The sequence below is a fragment of the Pseudophryne corroboree genome, chromosome 6 (genome assembly GCF_028390025.1).
Source record: "Pseudophryne corroboree isolate aPseCor3 chromosome 6, aPseCor3.hap2, whole genome shotgun sequence".
NCBI lineage: Eukaryota > Metazoa > Chordata > Amphibia > Anura > Myobatrachidae > Pseudophryne > Pseudophryne corroboree.
The window spans coordinates 455,300,562-455,320,216 of NC_086449.1; the positions used below are offsets into that span (position 1 = coordinate 455,300,562).

General features: G+C 46.3%; 1 protein-coding gene across 8 annotated transcripts in view; it reads right to left on the reverse strand.

The window, feature by feature from the left end:
* The window catches only part of MLC1 (modulator of VRAC current 1), a 171,114-nt gene that overhangs the window by 125,345 nt on the left and 26,114 nt on the right, over nt 1-19,655 (reverse strand). For 7 of the 8 annotated variants that reach the window (XM_063927139.1, XM_063927137.1, XM_063927138.1 and 4 more), the window contains 3 exons: nt 17,133-17,222; nt 15,990-16,043; nt 14,006-14,107 (listed from right to left, as the gene is read on the reverse strand). In XM_063927139.1, coding sequence (XP_063783209.1) covers nt 14,006-14,107; nt 15,990-16,043; nt 17,133-17,222 — 246 coding nt within the window. The remainder of the gene's footprint in view (nt 1-14,005; nt 14,108-15,989; nt 16,044-17,132; nt 17,223-19,655) is intronic. The other variant, XM_063927136.1, reaches the window with a different exon arrangement.

Genomic DNA, 19,655 nt, shown 5'->3' on the forward strand with positions numbered 1-19,655 from the left:
GTGTGTGGTGCTGTCTCTCACCCGTCTATGTCCGCTCAACAGAGCACGGGAAGCTGGAGCCGCTTGTATACGGACGGCTGTGCAGATCTGACTCTCCCCATCAGCTGGTTGGCTGCGTCCTCGTTGCAGAAGACCCAGCCGTCCGGTTTGTGATTTAAGGAGTCACGTTTGGCCGTCCTTGGTTCCCAGCTTATGGACCAGATCACCATCAGTTGTAGGAATTTGTAGAATGATCAGCAAATTTTCCCTCTAACTAGTTTCGCACCTGGGTGCTTCCTCAAAGAGTAATATGCTTTGTATTTAGATTGCTTTATATACCTGATCATCCTAATTGGTTGCCCTTTTCCATTCGTCCAGATATATACACAGGTGTAATACATCATATATAATAGATCTTTACCATTCAGCATAGTGTTTCTACACAACTCCATACTGAATACAATAAATAAAAACTCTATTTGTCAAGGAGAGACATATTTTACATATCAAAAAACATATATATATATATATATATATATACATATATAAAAAAATATATATAATACAGGTTGAGTATCCCTTATCCAAAATGCTTGAGACCAGAGGTATTTTGGATATCGGATTTTTCCGTATTTTGGAATAATTGCATATCCTAATGAGATATCATGGTGATGGGACCTAAATCTAAGCACAGAATGCATTTAATATTCATATACCCCTTATACACACAGCCTGAAGGTCATTTTAGCCAATATTTTTTATAACTTTGTACATTAAACAAAGTGTGTGTACATTCACACAATTCATTTATGTTTCATATACACCTTATACACACAGCCTGAAGGCCATTTAATACAATATTTTTAATAACTTTGTGTTTTAAACAAAGTTTGTGTACATTGAGTCATCAAAAAACAAAGATTTCACTATCTCACTCTCACTCAAAAAAGTCCGTATTTCGGAATATTCCGTATTTCGGAATATTTGGATATGGGATACTCAACCTGTATATAATTCTTGAACTGCAGAAAAATAAGATTTTACTTACCGATAAATCTATTTCTCGGAGTCCGTAGTGGATGCTGGGGTTCCTGAAAGGACCATGGGGAATAGCGGCTCCGCAGGAGACAGGGCACAAAAAGTAAAGCTTTTTCCGATCAGGTGGTGTGCACTGGCTCCTCCCCCTATGACCCTCCTCCAGACTCCAGTTAGGTACTGTGCCCGGACGAGCGTACACAATAAGGGAGGATTTTGAATCCCGGGTAAGACTCATACCAGCCACACCAATCACACCGTACAACTTGTGATCTAAACCCAGTTAACAGTATGATAACAGCGGAGCCTCTGAAAGATGGCTTCCTACAACAATAACCCGAATAAGTTAACAATAACTATGTACAATTTATGCAGATAATCCGCACTTGGGATGGGCGCCCAGCATCCACTACGGACTCCGAGAAATAGATTTATCGGTAAGTAAAATCTTATTTTCTCTATCGTCCTAGTGGATGCTGGGGTTCCTGAAAGGACCATGGGGATTATACCAAAGCTCCCAAACGGGCGGGAGAGTGCGGATGACTCTGCAGCACCGAATGAGAGAACTCCAGGTCCTCCTTAGCCAGAGTATCAAATTTGTAAAATTTTACAAACGTGTTCTCCCCTGACCACGTAGCTGCTCGGCAAAGTTGTAATGCCGAGACCCCTCGGGCAGCCGCCCAAGATGAGCCCACCTTCCTTGTGGAGTGGGCCTTTACAGATTTAGGCTGTGGCAGGCCTGCCACAGAATGTGCCAGTTGGATTGTGCTACAGATCCAACGAGCAATCGTCTGCTTAGACGCAGGAGCACCCATCTTGTTGGGTGCATACAATATAAACAACGAGTCAGATTTTCTGACTCCAGCTGTTCTTGCAATATATATTTTTAATGCTCTGACAACGTCCAGTAACTTGGAGTCCTCCAAGTCACTTGTAGCCGCAGGCACTACAATAGGCTGGTTCAGATGAAATGCTGACACCACCTTAGGGAGAAAATGCGGACGAGTCCGCAGTTCTGCCCTGTCCGAATGGAAAATCAGATATGGGCTTTTGTAAGATAAAGCTGCCAATTCTGACACTCTCCTGGCAGAAGCCAGGGCTAGAAGCATGGTCACTTTCCAAGTGAGATATTTCAAATCCACCTTATTTAGTGGTTCAAACCAATGAGATTTTAGAAAATCCAAAACTACATTGAGATCCCACGGTGCCACTGGAGGCACCACAGGAGGCTGTATATGCAGCACTCCCTTCACAAAGGTCTGGACTTCAGGGACTGAAGCCAATTCTTTTTGAAAGAAAATCGACAGGGCCGAAATTTGAACCTTAATAGATCCCAATTTGAGACCCATAGACAATCCTGATTGCAGGAAATGTAGGAATCGACCCAGTTGAAATTCCTCCGTCGGAGCACTCCGATCTTCGCACCACGCAACATATTTTCGCCAAATTCGGTGATAATGTTGCACGGTTACTTCTTTCCTTGCTTTAATCAAAGTAGGAATGACTTCTTCCGGCATGCCTTTTTCCATTAGGATCCGGCGTTCAACCGCCATGCCGTCAAACGCAGCCGCGGTAAGTCTTGAAACAGACAGGGACCCTGCTGAAGCAAGTCCCTCCTTAGAGGTAGAGGCCACGGATCTTCCGTGATCATCTCTTGAAGTTCCGGGTACCAAGTCCTTCTTGGCCAATCCGGAACCACTAGTATCGTTCTTACGCCTCTTTGCCGTATAATTCTCAATACTTTTGGTATGAGAGGCAGAGGAGGAAACACATACACCGACTGGTACACCCAAGGCGTTACCAGCGCGTCCACAGCTATTGCCTGCGGATCTCTTGACCTGTCGCAATACCTGTCCAGTTTTTTGTTGAGGCGAGACGCCATCATGTCCACCATTGGTCTTTCCCAACGGGTTACCAGCATGTGGAAGACTTCTGGATGAAGTCCCCACTCTCCCGGGTGAAGATCGTGTCTGCTGAGGAAGTCTGCTTCCCAGTTGTCCACTCCCGGGATGAACACTGCTGATAGCGCTATCACATGATTCTCTGCCCAGCGAAGAATCCTTGCAGCTTCTGCCATTGCACTCCTGCTTCTTGTGCCGCCCTGTCTGTTCACATGGGCGACTGCCGTGATGTTGTCCGACTGGATCAACACCGGTTTTCTCTGAAGCAGAGGTTCTGCCTGGCTTAGAGCATTGTATATTGCTCTTAGTTCCAGAATGTTTATGTGAAGAGACGTTTCCAGGCTCGTCCATACTCCCTGGAAGTTTCTTCCTTGTGTGACTGCTCCCCAGCCTCTCAGGCTGGCGTCCGTGGTCACCAGGATCCAATCCTGTATGCCGAATCTGCGGCCCTCCAATAGATGAGGACTCTGCAACCACCACAGAAGAGACACCCTTGTCCTTGGAGACAGGGTTATCCGTAGGTGCATCTGAAGATGCGACCCTGACCATTTGTCCAACAGATCCCTTTGGAAAATTCTTGCGTGGAATCTGCCGAATGGAATTGCTTCGTAAGAAGCCACCATTTTTCCCAGGACTCTTGTGCATTGATGTACAGACACCTTTCCTGGTTTTAGGAGGTTCCTGACAAGCTCGGATAACTCCTTGGCTTTTTCCTCCGGGAGAAAAACCTTTTTCTGAACCGTGTCCAGAATCATCCCTAGGAACAGCAGACGAGTTGTCGGCATTAACTGGGATTTTGGAATATTCAGAATCCACCCGTGCTGTTTTAGCACTTCTTGAGACAGTGCTAATCCCATCTCTAGCTGTTCTCTGGACCTCGCCCTTATTAGGAGATCGTCCAAGTATGGGATAATTAATACGCCTTTTCTTCGAAGAAGAATCATCATCTCGGCCATTACCTTTGTAAAGATCCGAGGTGCCGTGGACAATCCGAACGGCAGCGTCTGAAACTGATAGTGACAGTTTTGTACAACGAACCTGAGGTACCCCTGGTGTGAGGGGTAAATTGGAACGTGGAGATACGCATCCTTGATGTCCAAGGATACCATAAAGTCCCCCTCTTCCAGGTTCGCTATCACTGCTCTGAGTGACTCCATTTTGAACTTGAACTTCTTTATGTACAGGTTCAAGGACTTCAGATTTAGAATAGGCCTTACCGAGCCATCCGGCTTCGGTACCACAAAAAGAGTGGAATAATACCCCTTCCCTTGTTGTAGAAGAGGTACCTTGACTATCACCTGCTGAGAGTACAGCTTGTGAATGGCTTCCAAAACCGTCTCCCTTTCGGAGGGGGACGTTGGTAAAGCAGACTTCAGGAAACGGCGAGGTGGATCCGTCTCTAATTCCAACCTGTACCCTTGAGATATTATCTGCAGGATCCAGGGATCTACCTGCGAGTGAGCCCACTGCGCGCTGTAATTTTTGAGACGACCGCCCACCATCCCCGAGTCCGCTTGAGAAGCCCCAGCGTCATGCTGAGGCTTTTGTAGAAGCCGGGGAGGGCTTCTGTTCCTGGGAAGGAGCTGCGTGTTGCTGTCTCTTCCCTCGACCTTTGCCTCGTGGCAGATATGAATAGCCCTTTTCTCTCTTATTTTTAAAGGAACGAAAGGGCTGCGGTTGAAAAGTCGGTGCCTTTTTCTGTGGGGGAGTGACTTGAGGTAGAAAGGTGGATTTCCCGGCTGTAGCCGTGGCCACCAAATCTGATAGACCGACTCCAAATAACTCCTCCCCTTTATACGGCAAAACTTCCATATGCCGTTTTGAATCCGCATCACCTGACCACTGTCGCGTCCATAAAGCTCTTCTGGCCGAAATGGACATAGCACTTACCCGTGATGCCAGTGTGCAGATATCCCTCTGTGCATCACGCATATAAAGAAATGCATCCTTTATTTGTTCTAACGACAGTAAAATATTGTCCCTGTCCAGGGTATCAATATTTTCAATCAGGGACTCTGACCAAACTACCCCAGCACTGCCCATCCAGGCAGTCGCTACAGCTGGTCGTAGTATAACACCTGCATGTGTGTATATACTTTTTTGGATATTTTCCATCCTCCTATCTGATGGATCTTTAAGTGCGGCCGTCTCAGGAGAGGGTAACGCCACTTGTTTAGATAAGCGTGTTAGCGCCTTGTCCACCCTAGGAGGTGTTTCCCAGCGCTCCCTAACCTCTGGCGGGAAAGGGTATAATGCCAATAATTTCTTTGAAATTATCAGTTTTTTATCAGGGGCAACCCACGCTTCATTACACACGTCATTTAATTCTTCTGATTCAGGAAAAACTATAGGTAGTTTTTTCATACCCCACATAATACCCTGTTTAGTGGTACCTGTAGTATCAGCTAAATGTAACGCCTCCTTCATTGCCAAAATCATATAACGTGTGGCCCTACTGGAAAATACGGTTGATTCGTCACCGTCACCACTGGAGTCATCGCCTGTGTCTGGGTCTGTGTCGACCGACTGAGGCAAAGGGCGTTTCACAGCCCCTGACGGTGTTTGAGTCGCCTGGACAGGCACTAATTGATTGTCCGGCCGCCTCATGTCGTCAAACGACTGCTTTAGCGTGTTGACACTATCCCGTAGTTCCATAAATAAAGGCATCCATTCCGGTGTCGACTCCCTAGGGGGTGACATCCTCATATTTGGCAATTGCTCCGCCTCCACACCAATATCGTCCTCATACATGTCGACACACACGTACCGACACACAGCAGACACACAGGGAATGCTCCTAACGAAGACAGGACCCACTAGCCCTTTGGGGAGACAGAGGGAGAGTTTGCCAGCACACACCAAAAGCGCTATATATATATCAGGGATAGCCTTATAATAAGTGCTCCCTTATAGCTGCTTTGTTATATCAAATTATCGCCATAAATGTGCCCCCCCCTCTCTGTTTTACCCTGTTTCTGTAGTGCAGTGCAGGGGAGAGACTTGGGAGCCGTCCTGACCAGCGGAACTGTGAGAGGAAATGGCGCCGTGTGCTGAGGAGATAGGCCCCGCCCCTTTTCTGGCGGGCTCGTCTCCCGCTATTTAGAGAAATCAGGCAGGGGTTAAATATCTCCATATAGCCTCTAGGGCTATATGTGAGGTATTTTTAGCCTTTATAGGTAATCATTTTGCCTCCCAGGGCGCCCCCCTCCCAGCGCCCTGCACCCTCAGTGACTGCCGTGTGAAGTGTGCTGAGAGGAAAATGGCGCACAGCTGCAGTGCTGTGCGCTACCTTTTGAAGACTGCAGGAGTCTTCAGCCGCCGATTCTGGACCTCTTCTGTCTTCAGCATCTGCAAGGGGGCCGGCGGCGTGGCTCCGGTGACCATCCAGGCTGTACCCGTGATCGTCCCTCTGGAGCTTGATGTCCAGTAGCCAAGAAGCCAATCCATCCTGCACGCAGGTGAGTTGACTCCTTCTCCCCTCAGTCCCTCACTGCAGTGATCCTGTTGCCAGCAGGAATCACTGTAAAATAAAAAACCTAGCTAAACTTTTTCTAAGCAGCTCTTTAGGAGAGCCACCTAGATTGCACCCTTCTCGGCCGGGCACAAAAATCTAACTGGAGTCTGGAGGAGGGTCATAGGGGGAGGAGCCAGTGCACACCACCTGATCGGAAAAAGCTTTACTTTTTGTGCCCTGTCTCCTGCGGAGCCGCTATTCCCCATGGTCCTTTCAGGAACCCCAGCATCCACTAGGACGATAGAGAAATAATAATAACAATAATGATATAATGAATTATAAAACACATCCATATGGGTATCGAACACTGGACCTTCTCAACGCTAAGCTGACATTCTAACCACTAGGCTATCGGTTGTTTACAACCCCAGATACATGTACACACATACCCAAATTCTTCCCCTCCCCTTCACTATCATCATCCTTCCTACATCTGAGTCTTCAATTCCCACCCGAGAACAATGCCATATCTTCCCTGAAACTCTATCCCGCAACCACAAGGTTATATGGTACTGAATTATGCGGCACTAACAAAGGTTCTCCGTAGATTAGACCCCAGATGTTTGAATAATAAAAGCCGACAATCCGAACGATAGTTGTCTGATCCTTCCCATTCTCAATTCCATGTCACTACTTAGTGTATGTTGTTTCACCATTAATATGTGCAACACAGCACCTAAAAATAACTTTGTGGGCTTGCATAAAAATCCCTTGTACATTTACCCTCTATAATACCTACACCTCTTATGATATAGTCGGCACTTGTAATTCATGCCGTATATACCACTATTTTAATGCTAAACGTACTTTCCCTATTTCCTATGGGTCACTTGATCCCTAAACCAGAACCTATTTCTAAATGTCTAACAATGAAAATCCTTCACAATTTTTGATGCTATTACATGAACGATTCAAAATCGATATTCTCATTCAATCCATATGGATATATGGTTTTCAATTTGAATATCCACAAGGCCTCTTTGAAACTGAGGGTTCTATATCTATCTCCCCCTCTTTTTGTATTCTTAATGTGTTGAACCCCCATTACTGTGAGTCCCTTAATGTGACCTCCATGTTCTTCCATAATGTGTCTGGACACACTGTGGAACGGATATTTTTTCAGGATATTAAGTCGATGTTCCCGAAAATAAGAATTTACTCACCGGTAATTCTATTTCTCGTAGTCCGTAGTGGATGCTGGGGACTCCGTAAGGACCATGGGGAATAGACGGGCTCCGCAGGAGACTGGGCATTCTAAAAGAAAGATTAGGTACTATCTGGTGTGCACTGGCTCCTCCCTCTATGCCCCTCCTCCAGACCTCAGTTAGGGAAACTGTGCCCGGAAGAGCTGACACTACAAGGAAAGGATTTGGAATCCAGGGTAAGACTCATACCAGCCACACCAATCACACCGTATAACTTGTGATAACCATACCCAGTTAACAGTATGAACAACAACTGAGCCTCAATCAACGGATGGCTCATAACAATAACCCTTTAGTAAGCAATAACTATATACACGTATTGCAGAAGAAGTCCGCACTTGGGATGGGCGCCCAGCATCCACTACGGACTACGAGAAATAGAATTACCGGTGAGTAAATTCTTATTTTCTCTGACGTCCTAGTGGATGCTGGGGACTCCGTAAGGACCATGGGGATTATACCAAAGCTCCCAAACGGGCGGGAGAGTGCGGACGACTCTGCAGCACCGAATGAGCAAACTCAAGGTCCTCCTCAGCCAGGGTATCAAACTTGTAGAACTTAGCAAATGTGTTCGAACCCGACCAAGTAGCAGCTCAGCAAAGCTGTAAAGCCGAGACCCCTCGGGCAGCCGCCCAAGAAGAGCCCACCTTCCTTGTGGAATGGGCTTTTACTGATTTCGGATGTGGCAATCCAGCCGCAGAGTGAGCCAGCTGAATCGTGCTACAGATCCAGCGAGCAATAGTCTGCTTCGAAGCAGGAGCGCCAACCTTGTTGGCTGCATACAGAATAAACAGCGAGTCAGACTTTCTGACTCCCGCCGTTCTGGAAACATAAATTTTCAAAGCCCGGACTACGTCCAGCAACTTGGAATCCTTCAAGTCCCTAGTAGCCGCAGGCACCACAATAGGTTGGTTCAAATGAAACGATGATACCACCTTAGGGAGAAATTGGGGACGAGTCCTCAATTCTGCCCTGTCCATATGGAAGATCAGATAGGGGCTTTTACATGACACACGCCTAGCCGAAGCTAAGGCCAATAGCATGACCACTTTCCACGTGAGATATTTTAGCTCCACGGTCTTAAGTGGCTCAAACCAGTGGGATTTCAGGAAATCCAACACAACGTTAAGATCCCAAGGTGCCACTGGTGGCACAAAAGGAGGCTGAATATGAAGCACTCCCTTTACAAACATCTGAACCTCAGGCAGTGAAGCCAGTTCTTTTTGAAAGAAAATGGATAGGGCCGAGATCTGAACCTTTATGGACCCTAATTTGAGGCCCATAGTCACACCTGACTGTAGGAAATGCAGAAAACGACCCAACTGGAAGTCCTCTGTAGGGGCCTTCCTGGCCTCACACCAAGCAACATATTTCCGCCATATGCGGTGATAATGCTTTGCTGTCACATCCTTCCTAGCTCTTATCAGCGTAGGAATTACTTCATCCGGTATACCCTTTTCCGCTAGGATCCGGCGTTCAACCGCCATGCCGTCAAACGCAGCCGCGGTAAGTCTTGGAACAGACAGGGCCCCTGCTGCAACAGGTCCTGTCTGAAAGGCAGAGGCCATGGGTCCTCTGTGACCATCTTTTGAAGTTCTGGGTACCAAGTCCTTCTTGGCCAATCCGGAACAATGAGTATCGTTCTCACTCCTCTTTTTCTTACTATTCTCAGTACCTTGTGTATGAGAGGAAAAGGAGGAAACACATATACCGACTGGAACACCCACGGAGTTACCAGTGCGTCCACAGCTATCGCCTGAGGGTCCCTTGACCTGGCGCAATATTTTTTTAGCTTTTTGTTTAGGCGAGACGCAATCATGTCCACCTGTGGCCGTTCCCACCGATTTGCAATCTGCTCGAAGACTTCTGGATGAAGTCCCCACTCTCCCGGGTGGAGGTCGTGCCTGCTGAGGAAGTCTGCTTCCCAGTTGTCCACTCCCGGAATGAACACTGCTGACAGTGCTTGTACGTGATTCTCCGCCCAACGAAGAATCCTTGTGGCTTCCGCCATCGCCCACCCTGCTTCTTGTGCCGCCCTGTCGGTTTACAGGGGCGACTGCCGTGATGTTGTCTGACTGAATCAGCACTGGTTGGTCTCGAAGCAGGGGCTCCGCTTGACTCAGGGCATTGTATATGGCCCTTAATTCCAGTATGTTTATGTGCAGACGAGTCTCCTGACTTGACCACAGCCCCTGGAAGTTTCTTCCCTGAGTGACTGCCCCCCATCCGCGGAGGCTTGCATCCGTGGTCACCAGGACCCAGTCCTGTATGCCGAACCTGCGGCCCTCGAGAAGATGAGCACTCTGCAGCCACCACAGAAGAGACACCCTGGCCCTTGGGGACAGGGCGATCAGCCGATGCATCTGAAGATGCGATCCGGACCACTTGTCCAACAGATCCCACTGAAAGATCCTGGCATGGATCCTGCCGAAAGGAATGGCTTCGTATGACGCTACCATCTTTCACAGGACTCGCGTGCAGTGATGCACCGACACCTGCTTTGGTTTCAGGAGATCCCTGACCATGGTCACTAACTCCTGAGCCTTCTCCTCCGGGAGAAATACCTTCTTCTGTTCTGTGCCCAGAATCATGCCCAGGAAGGGCAGGCGCGTCGTAGGAATCAGCTGCGACTTTGGAATATTCAGAATCCAGCCGTGCCGTAGCAACACTTCCTGAGAGTGCGCTACGCTGACCAACAACTGCTCTCTGGACCTCGCCTTAATGAGGAGATCGTCCAAGTACGGGATAACTGTAACTCCTTGCTTCCGGAGAAGTACCATCATCTCCGCCATTACCTTGGTAAAGACTCTCGGTGCCGTGGATAGACCAAACGGCAACGTCTGGAATTGGTAATGACAGTCCTGTACCACAAACCTGAGGTACTCCTGGTGAGGCGGATAAATGGGGACATGCAAGTACGCATCCTTGATGTCCAGAGATACCATAAACTCCCCCTCTTCCAGGCTGGCAATGACCACTCTGAGCGATTCCATTTTGAACTTGAACTTTTTCATGTAAATGTTCAAGGATTTTAAATTTAGAATGGGTCTTACCAAACCGTCCGGTTTCGGTACCACAAACAGTGTGGAATAGTAACCCCTTCCCTGCTGAAGGGGGGGTACCATTATTATCACTTGCTGGAGGTACAGCTTGTGAATAGCCGTCAGGACTATCTCCCTCCCCGTGGGAGAAGCTGGCAAGGCGGATTTTAGGTAACGGTGAGGGGGCGTCACTTCGAATTCCAGCTTGTATCCCTGAGATACAATTTGTATAGCCCAAGGATCCACTTGTGAGCGAACCCACTGGTTGCAGAAATTTCGGAGACGCGCCCCCACTGCTCCTGGCTCCGCCTGTGGAGCCCCAGCGTCATGCGGTGGACTTAGTGGAAGCAGGGGAGGACTTTTGTTCCTGAGAACTGGCTGCATGGTGCAGCTACTTTCCTCTACCCCTGCCTCTGGCAAGAAAGGATGCACCTCTAACTCTCTTGCTTTTTTGAGAATGAAAGGACTGCATTTGGTAATACGGTGCTTTCTTAGGCTGTGAGGAAACCTATGGCAAGAAAGTCGACTTTCCAACTGTCGCTGTGGATACGAGGTCCGAGAGACCGTCCCCAAACAATTCCTCACCCTTATAAGGCAAAACCTCCATGTGTTTTTTAGAGTCGGCATCCCCTGTCCATTGCCGAGTCCATAAGACCCTCCTGGCAGAAATGGACATTGCATTTATTCGAGAGCCCAGCAGGCAAATGTCCCTCTGGGCATCCCGCATATATAAGACGACGTCTTTAATATGGCTAAGTGTTAGCAATACGGTATCCCTGTCCAGGGTATCCAACCCCTCTGACAGAGTCGTGTCCATAAACATCGTCTGGCAGATATGGACATCGCACTTACTCTTGATGCCAGAGTTTCGCATATATAGAAATGCATCTTTTAAATGCTCTATAGTCAATAAAATACTGTCCCTGTCAAGGGTATCAATATTTCCAGTCAGGGAATCCGACCAAGCCACCCCAGCGCTGCCCATCCAGGCTGAGGCGATCGCTGGTCGCAGTATAACACCAGTATGTGTGTATATACTTTTAGGATATTTTCCAACCTCCTATCAGTTGGCTCCTTGAGGGCGTCCGTATCTGGAGACGGTAACGCCACTTGTTTTCATAAGCGTGTGAGCGCCTTATCCACCCTAAGGTGTGTTTCCCAACGCGCCATAACTTCTGGCGGGAAAGGGTATACCGCCAATAATTTTCTATCGGGGGAAACCCACGCATCATCACACACTTCATTTAATTTATCTGATTCAGGAAAAACCACATGTAGTTTTTTCACACTCCACATAATACCCTTTTTTGTGGTACTTGTAGTATCAGAAATATGTAACATCTCCTTCATTGCCCTTAACAAGTAACGTGTGACCCTAAAGGAAAATACGTTTGTTTCTTCACCGTCGACACTGGAGTCAGTGTCCGTGTCTGTGTCGACCGACTGAGGTAAAAAGGACGTTTTAACGCCCCTGACGGTGTTTTAGACGCCTGGACAGGTACTAATTGGTTTGCCGGCCGTCTCATGTCGTCAACCGACCTTGCAGCGTGTTGACATTATCACGTAATTCCTCAAATAAGCCATCCATTCCGGTGTCGACTCCCTAGAGAGTGACATCACCATTACCGGCAATTGCTCCGCCTCCTCACCAACATCGTCCTCATACATGTCGACACACAAGTACCGACACACAGCACACACACAGGGAATGCTCTGATAGAGGACAGGACCCCACTAGCCCTTTGGGGAGACAGAGGGAGAGTTTGCCAGCACACACCAAAAACGCTATATTATACAGGGACAACCTTTATATAAGTGTTTTTCCCTTATAGCATTTTAATATATATATACATATCGCCAAATAAGTGCCCCCCCTCTCTGTTTTAACCCTGTTTCTGTAGTGCAGTGCAGGGGAGAGCCTGGGAGCCTTCCCACCAGCATTTCTGTGAGGGAAAATGGCGCTGTGTGCTGAGGAGAATAGGCCCCGCCCCCTTTTCGGCGGGCTTCTTCTCCCGTTTTTCTGAGACCTGGCAGGGGTTAAATACATCCATATAGCCTCCAGGGGCTATATGTGATGTATTTTTAGCCAGAATAAGGTATTATACATTGCTGCCCAGGGCGCCCCCAGCAACGCCCTGCACCCTCCGTGACCGTTGGTGTGAAGTGTGTGACAACAATGGCGCACAGCTGCAGTGCTGTGCGCTACCTTCATGAAGACTGAAAAGCCTTCTGCCGCCGGTTTCTGGACCTTCAATCTTCAGCATCTGCAAGGGGGGTCGGCGGCGCGGCTCCGGGACGAACCCCAGGGTGAGACCTGTGTTCCGACTCCCTCTGGAGCTAATGGTGTCCAGTAGCCTAAGAAGCCAATCCATCCTGCACGCAGGTGAGTTGAACTTCTCTCCCCTAAGTCCCTCGATGCAGTGAGCCTGTTGCCAGCAGGACTCACTGAAAATAAGAAACCTAAAAACTTTTTCTAAGCAGCTCCTTAAGAGAGCCACCTAGATTGCACCCTGCTCGGACGGGCACAAAAACCTAACTGAGGCTTGGAGGAGGGTCATAGGGGGAGGAGCCAGTACACACCACCTGATCCTAAAGCTTTAGTTTTGTGCCCTGTCTCCTGCGGAGCCGCTAATCCCCATGGTCCTGACGGAGTCCCCAGCATCCACTTAGGACGTCAGAGAAAACTACTTTCAAATGTGGATCTATGACCCGTACTGAGCGATCAGCAGTGATCGGCTGCATGGCAAACACTGGGCGAGAGTGCAGGGAGGCAGAAGGACCAGATTGGTGGAAGCAGCAGGAAGTTTCTCTTCCCTGCAGCAGCACACGCTGTCTATCGGACAGGTCACTTCCTGCATGACCAGATCAGATAAGGCACTTGCTGGTGTTGTCGCATCTGATGCAACCATGCCAGGCAAGTGGTTAAAGGTCACATAGCTTGAAAGAGTTGTCTATTCTTTAGAAATTTTTTTTTGCCCAAATCTCTAAGTTCCAGGACAGGGGAGAGAGGTCACTTACTAAAGTACCTGGCTGTATGGATCTGGCTTAGAGTGAGCTTACTTGTATTAATAAGGTATCTTATCGGAGGTCAGATACAGAATTAAGCTTTTGGCTATATTTCATATTCTGCCACGGCTGTAAATTTGAAGGGACTGTTACATATTGCCTTACACAACATTGTCAAACCCTCTTTTTGTGTTGCAAACTTTTGGGCTAAGCAATTTTACCCTATTTTGTGTCCAGTGTTTTATATTACATATTTTTTACAGGATGCAGTATAGATGACAATGGTGAGAAGTTAAGAATGTAATAAACAAATCTGCTACTTACATTAATTGCAGTTGGATTAATTGCAAGTTTGCAACCAAACCATATTAGACAGGTGGTAGTAATAGAAAAAGCTGACACAAATAAAATCTGGTAATGAGAAATCTAAAAAATGAAGAAAAAAAAATGTGATTTTATATTTAGCAAACTAAAGTATAAACAGGAGAATCTGCACATTTTGTTCTAGTAGACAATCATAACATATTTTAATATTTGTTATATACTGTATATCCATACAGTGTCGGACTGTGGCATGAAGGGCCCACCGGGAGAATGCAGTGGTAAGAAGGGCCCACGTGGCTAGCCACCACAGAGGCTTGGCTAACCATTAGAAAGTGCATTGTCTGGGCCCTTGATTAATATATATGGTAAATACTGCTAGTGCATGGTAACATACCACATTAATAACAGAAATGCACTGTAGAAAATACACCATAGCACTGTACAGGGCTGTTTTCTAGCTAATTTGGCTCCTAGTGCGAGATTTAAAAATGCCCCCCACCCCCCATAGATATAAGAAACCCAAATTTAGCTAAATGGGTGTGGTCTTGCTAAGATGGGTATGTTCTCGCCTGACAAGTCTACCTTACACCCATGTTTTTGACCCTGCCACCACAGGGTAACAAAATAATAATTCCACCATATTTAGCCCCACACAGTAATGCCCTATGCACCATATTATGCCACACACCGAAATGCCCGTGATACATTGTGCCCTACAGTAAAGCTTCTAATTACTTGTAAATTACCATTGCCAGGGGTAATGCTTGTTGTCAGGACTCAGGGGTATGTAATGCTAGTTACCAGGGGTAATGTTCATTGTCAGGAATCAGGGGTGTGTAATGCTAGTTGCCAGGGGTGTGTAATGCTAGTTACCAGGGGTGTGTAATGCTCGTTGTCAGGGCTCAGGGGTGTGTAATGCCAGGGGTGTGTAATGCTAGTTGCCAGGGGTGTGTAAAGCAGGTTGCCAGGGGTGTGTAATGCTAGTTGCCAGGGGTGTGTAATGCCAGGAGTGTGTGCTAGTTGCCAGGTGTGTGTGCTAGTTGCCAGGTGTGTGTGCTAGTTGCCAGGGGTGTGTAGTGCCAGGAGTGTGTGCTAGTTGCCAGGGGTGTGTAGTGCCAGGAGTGTGTGCTAGTTGCCAGGGGTGTGTAGTGCCAGAAGTGTGTGCTAGTTGCCAGGGATGTGTAGTGCTCGTTGTCATGTGTGTGTACAGCACCAGCCCACCAGCAGCTACCCTGCTCCCCCCGTCATAGTACTCCGCTCAAGGGGTGAAGTTTCGCAAAATGACGTATTGCGGCAAACGCTTCATTCTGCCCCCCGAGCGGAGTACTAATGACAGGGAGGAGGGGGAGCACCCAAAGCATTGAAAAGTGCCGCGACGGGTGCCTCGTGAGACGACACGCCTCACCCGCAGCAAGAAACGGCACTGGTACTGTGCAGTATAATGTAACATATGTATAACTCATGTGCAGAGTCTGGAACCTTATCCCTAGAGGAGGTTGTGGGCCTTAAGGCAGTGGAGCCCACTGAGGGTTTCCCCTGTACCCCTGTTTGTCAGTGTGACTCTGCATCCATAGTACAGCAGAAACTATCTCAATTTATAAACTTATTAAATACAGCTACAGTAACACAAATAAATAAATGAAACAATTTTCCTAGAGTATATCAGTGATCTTGTGTTGGGACACATGCAGTAAGTATGGGAATTTGTTTACTACAAGTAAAAGGAGTTGAGTGGCCGTCATTCTGCTTGGTATTGGAGTATGTCTTTGGTTAACCACAGGTCAACACACACTCTGCTCTAGATTTATTAAGCAGTGGCTTTCACAAAACATGTTTTGCAACTAGTATTATTGCTATTTTAACAGTCTGAGTTAAAAACAATGAGAATTAGCATCTGTGTGCTTTATATTAAGATTGCTTTTCAATTAAACTACATGCTGATATAGAAGAGGTTAATAGCAATTTGCAAAAGTGAATGACTTACCACATTTTCTTTGTTCTTTAGTACCGCAAAATTTACCACAGCAGAAGGTATACACTGGAAGTAAAATAAACATTTTATGTCAATCATTGTTCTTTATAGTATGCTTAAATATTGCAGTAAACTAAAGCATGCTTGAGCACACAATTTCAAGAATTGGTCCTGAAAAGTAAACATTAGCGCAGTTGTTCCCAAACTCAGTCATCAAGGATCCCCAACAGTTCAAGTTTTCCAGATCTCCTCACAGAATCACAAGTGAAATAATTATTTCCACCTGTAGATCTTTAAGATATGAATGCTTAAAATAAAAGATGGACCTGGTGCTCAATTCTTGGGAGAAGTAACAGATTAGTCCATATAATGTCTCAATAATCGTCACATAACAACTATCTAAAAACAAAACATTATGTAATAATAAACCTAAACATTACTCGAACTCAAATGTAGTATTATCTGCACTGTGTACACGATAAATTGCAATGTAAAGTTATTAATATATCCAGCATTCTTGAGAATAAAGCTATAAAATTGTGTCACTCCTTCTCTGTGTTATGAATGCCTGACAGTGATCTCACATGATCATACAGAGCCAACATCCTGATAACAGGGAGCATTAGGAGGTCCCAGAATGTTTCTCACAAACACACTGCGCTTAATCTGGACAGTACAGTATATACCCTCATTAATATTCATAGCTGTCTGCAAAATGGCCGACTCCACGCACATGACATGTATAAATGTGGGGGATGTAGTTAAGTGACTGGTGGTCATAATATCTCCACCTACATCCCGGCCTCTGAAAATCCTGACAGTCGGCATGCTGACTACAAGAGACTATTCCCACTCGTGGGTGTCCACGACATCCATGGAGTGGTAATAGAACCTGTGGCACCTGCAGCAAGGGGCTTTGATGCAGTCGCCCTCCCCCCCCCGCTATTCTGCAGCCAGGATCCCCGCGTCGGAATGCTGACCGCCGGGATCCCAGTCACCGGTAACACCTACCCAACCCAAATGTGGCTATAGAAGAAACTATACAGATGTAAGGCACACTGAATGTAAATGTAGTTATTTCTTGCCTGGTCAGACATTTGTTTAATATGCAGTTGTGTGTGGATGACAGGTAAGCTTACTGTCAGTCATACTTACAGACCCTGCAGCGCATCTTAAGTAGTCCATTTCTGAGGGGAATACATTACCGAGGTAAAGTGAAAATCCTGATGTAGCAAGAAGACAACTCTGCGATGATATAGCAAAGCAGAAGGCTCAGTAATAAGAAACACATTGAGTAATTATTAACATTTACTTTATAGTCTAGCATATTCCATTGCACTTTACAATAGGGAACAAAATACTGGGTATAACACAGACAAAGCGGTAAGAGGGACCTGGCTGCCAGCTTACAGTCTATGGGAAACAGGGATGGTGATAACTGGCATGGAAGATAAGCACAAGTACAGTAAGTGACCCACAAATATAGCAGCACTCCTGATCACATTGAAGATGATCTAATTTGGGAAGAAGGGAGAGATGTATCAAGCCTTGGAGAGTGATAAAGTGGAGAAATTGCCCAAAGCAACCAATCAATCACCTTGTAACTCATTTATCTAGCAAAGTCTATGAAATGACAGAAGCCAATAGTTGCCTTGGGCAACTACTCATTATTTACGGAGCAATACAACATTGTGTTGTGTAAGCCAGTCATAACAAATCATCCATAAAAAGTCATACGTAAATACAGAACAAGTACTTAATAAGAGAAGGGCGTTGGGTATGCGAGACCGGTGGTCGGAATCCCAGTGGTCAGCATGCCGATGCCAGGATCCCGACCGTCAGAATACCGACAGGGGGGCAGAGCGCAATGAAGCCCTTTGTGGGATCGCTGCGCTTGCCAAGATGCGGGCTCGGTGGCTCGCTGAGCTCGCCACAGGTTCTATTCTCACTTTATGGGTGTCGTGAACACCCACGAGTGGGAATAGGCTCAACGCCCTGTCGGCATTCTGGCAGTCGGGATCCCAGCAGTCTTGTAACTACATCCCAGATAAGGAAGTAGTGAGACAGAGGATAGAGTGAGCACTGCTTGTGAGAGATAAGCAATTTAATCATATTTACACATCAGACATGCATTTTTACTAGAGCTACAGTAAAAAGATCCCTGCAAGCTTATTAACATGTAATCCCATGGTAAATGGAAAAGGTAACAAGTAGCATTCAAAAAATATTACTCAAATACAATGCAAAAGAAAAAAAGAAAGTAAGTCAGGGAGGGCAATTCAACTGGTTTTAAGCACCTGATGGGCGCTTTCTCTAAACTGGCAGGATGGGATTCAATTGGCATGTTTTTTGCATATGTTGTGCCCAAATAGACTGGGTTTAGCTGCATAAAGCAACTGAACTCATCTAACATCCTGGTTAGCACACACAAGCAGCAGCATGGACTGTTTGCAGATTTCTGCTCGCCACTTCAGGACGCTGTGAGCAGAAATCATGCTGCCATTGGGCTCGCAATACTGACGCGGGCAGCAGTAACAACCGGACTGCCCCAGAGTGTTTTGTAAGAATAGAAAGAGTAATTTCTAGCATCATACCCTGTATATATGCATTTTACATACATAAATAATGTATGTAAAAAGTATTTAAAAAGTGGCTAAGAGAAATCTCAACAGATCACACAAGCAAAAACATATTACGCCAATAAAAGAATGTACTCTATAATATTCACAAATACATATTGCAAATTTATTACAGTGTGAATGTTTCACTTGCCCACATATAGTAATAGACTGAGTGAAATGGATTGGAAAGAGTGTGGCAGACAATGTTTCATGTGATACAGCAGCTCTTATGTCTTGCATTTCTCCCGAGTTCATTTGGTAGTTGTTTTATTATTATTGATTATGCATTACTGTCAGGACGATGCAGGATCTCTCTGCACTCTAGGCAAAACTTCAGCCTAGCGCCCCCTAACCTGCAATCCCCACCACCACCACCACCTCTCGGAGGGGAGATACAGGTGGCCTCTAGCTGGTCTGGGGTGAATTACACCATTATACATATACAGAGAAAAGGGACAGCACTCAAGCAATTTTAAAATGAAAAAGTATATTGTAAACAAAGTCACTAAATTTTGTTACTTTGTTCTCAATATACATTTACTTTCAACCCCTTGAGTGACAGCCATTATTTCTGCCTATGTATATACGCTAGCTGGCATATAAGGAGTTGTACAGGACACTGAGGCCAATTTCACATTTTCACTGAGTGCTGGGATAATACACACACACACACACACACACACACACACACACACACACACACACACACACACACACACACACACACACACACTGCATCTGCATATGGAGTCTTGTGTGGATATTTAATCGTATATGTATACTGTACATACATATATACACATACAGTATATTTGTATGCTCCCTATTGCACCACCCCATTTGCAAGTTCTTTACTGCCCCCCCCTCCATGTGTACTGTATTCTTCTCCAGTGCCTGTGTTTTCCCTATTATGCTGTTTACAGGTGCAAACCACCCATCGGTCTGTAATATCTGTACTGTCTGTGGTCCCACAGAAACCCCCATGGGTTACTTTCCTAAAAGTTATTGTAAATGCATGCTATGCATCATGGGAGATGATGTCATGCCGAGGTGACTC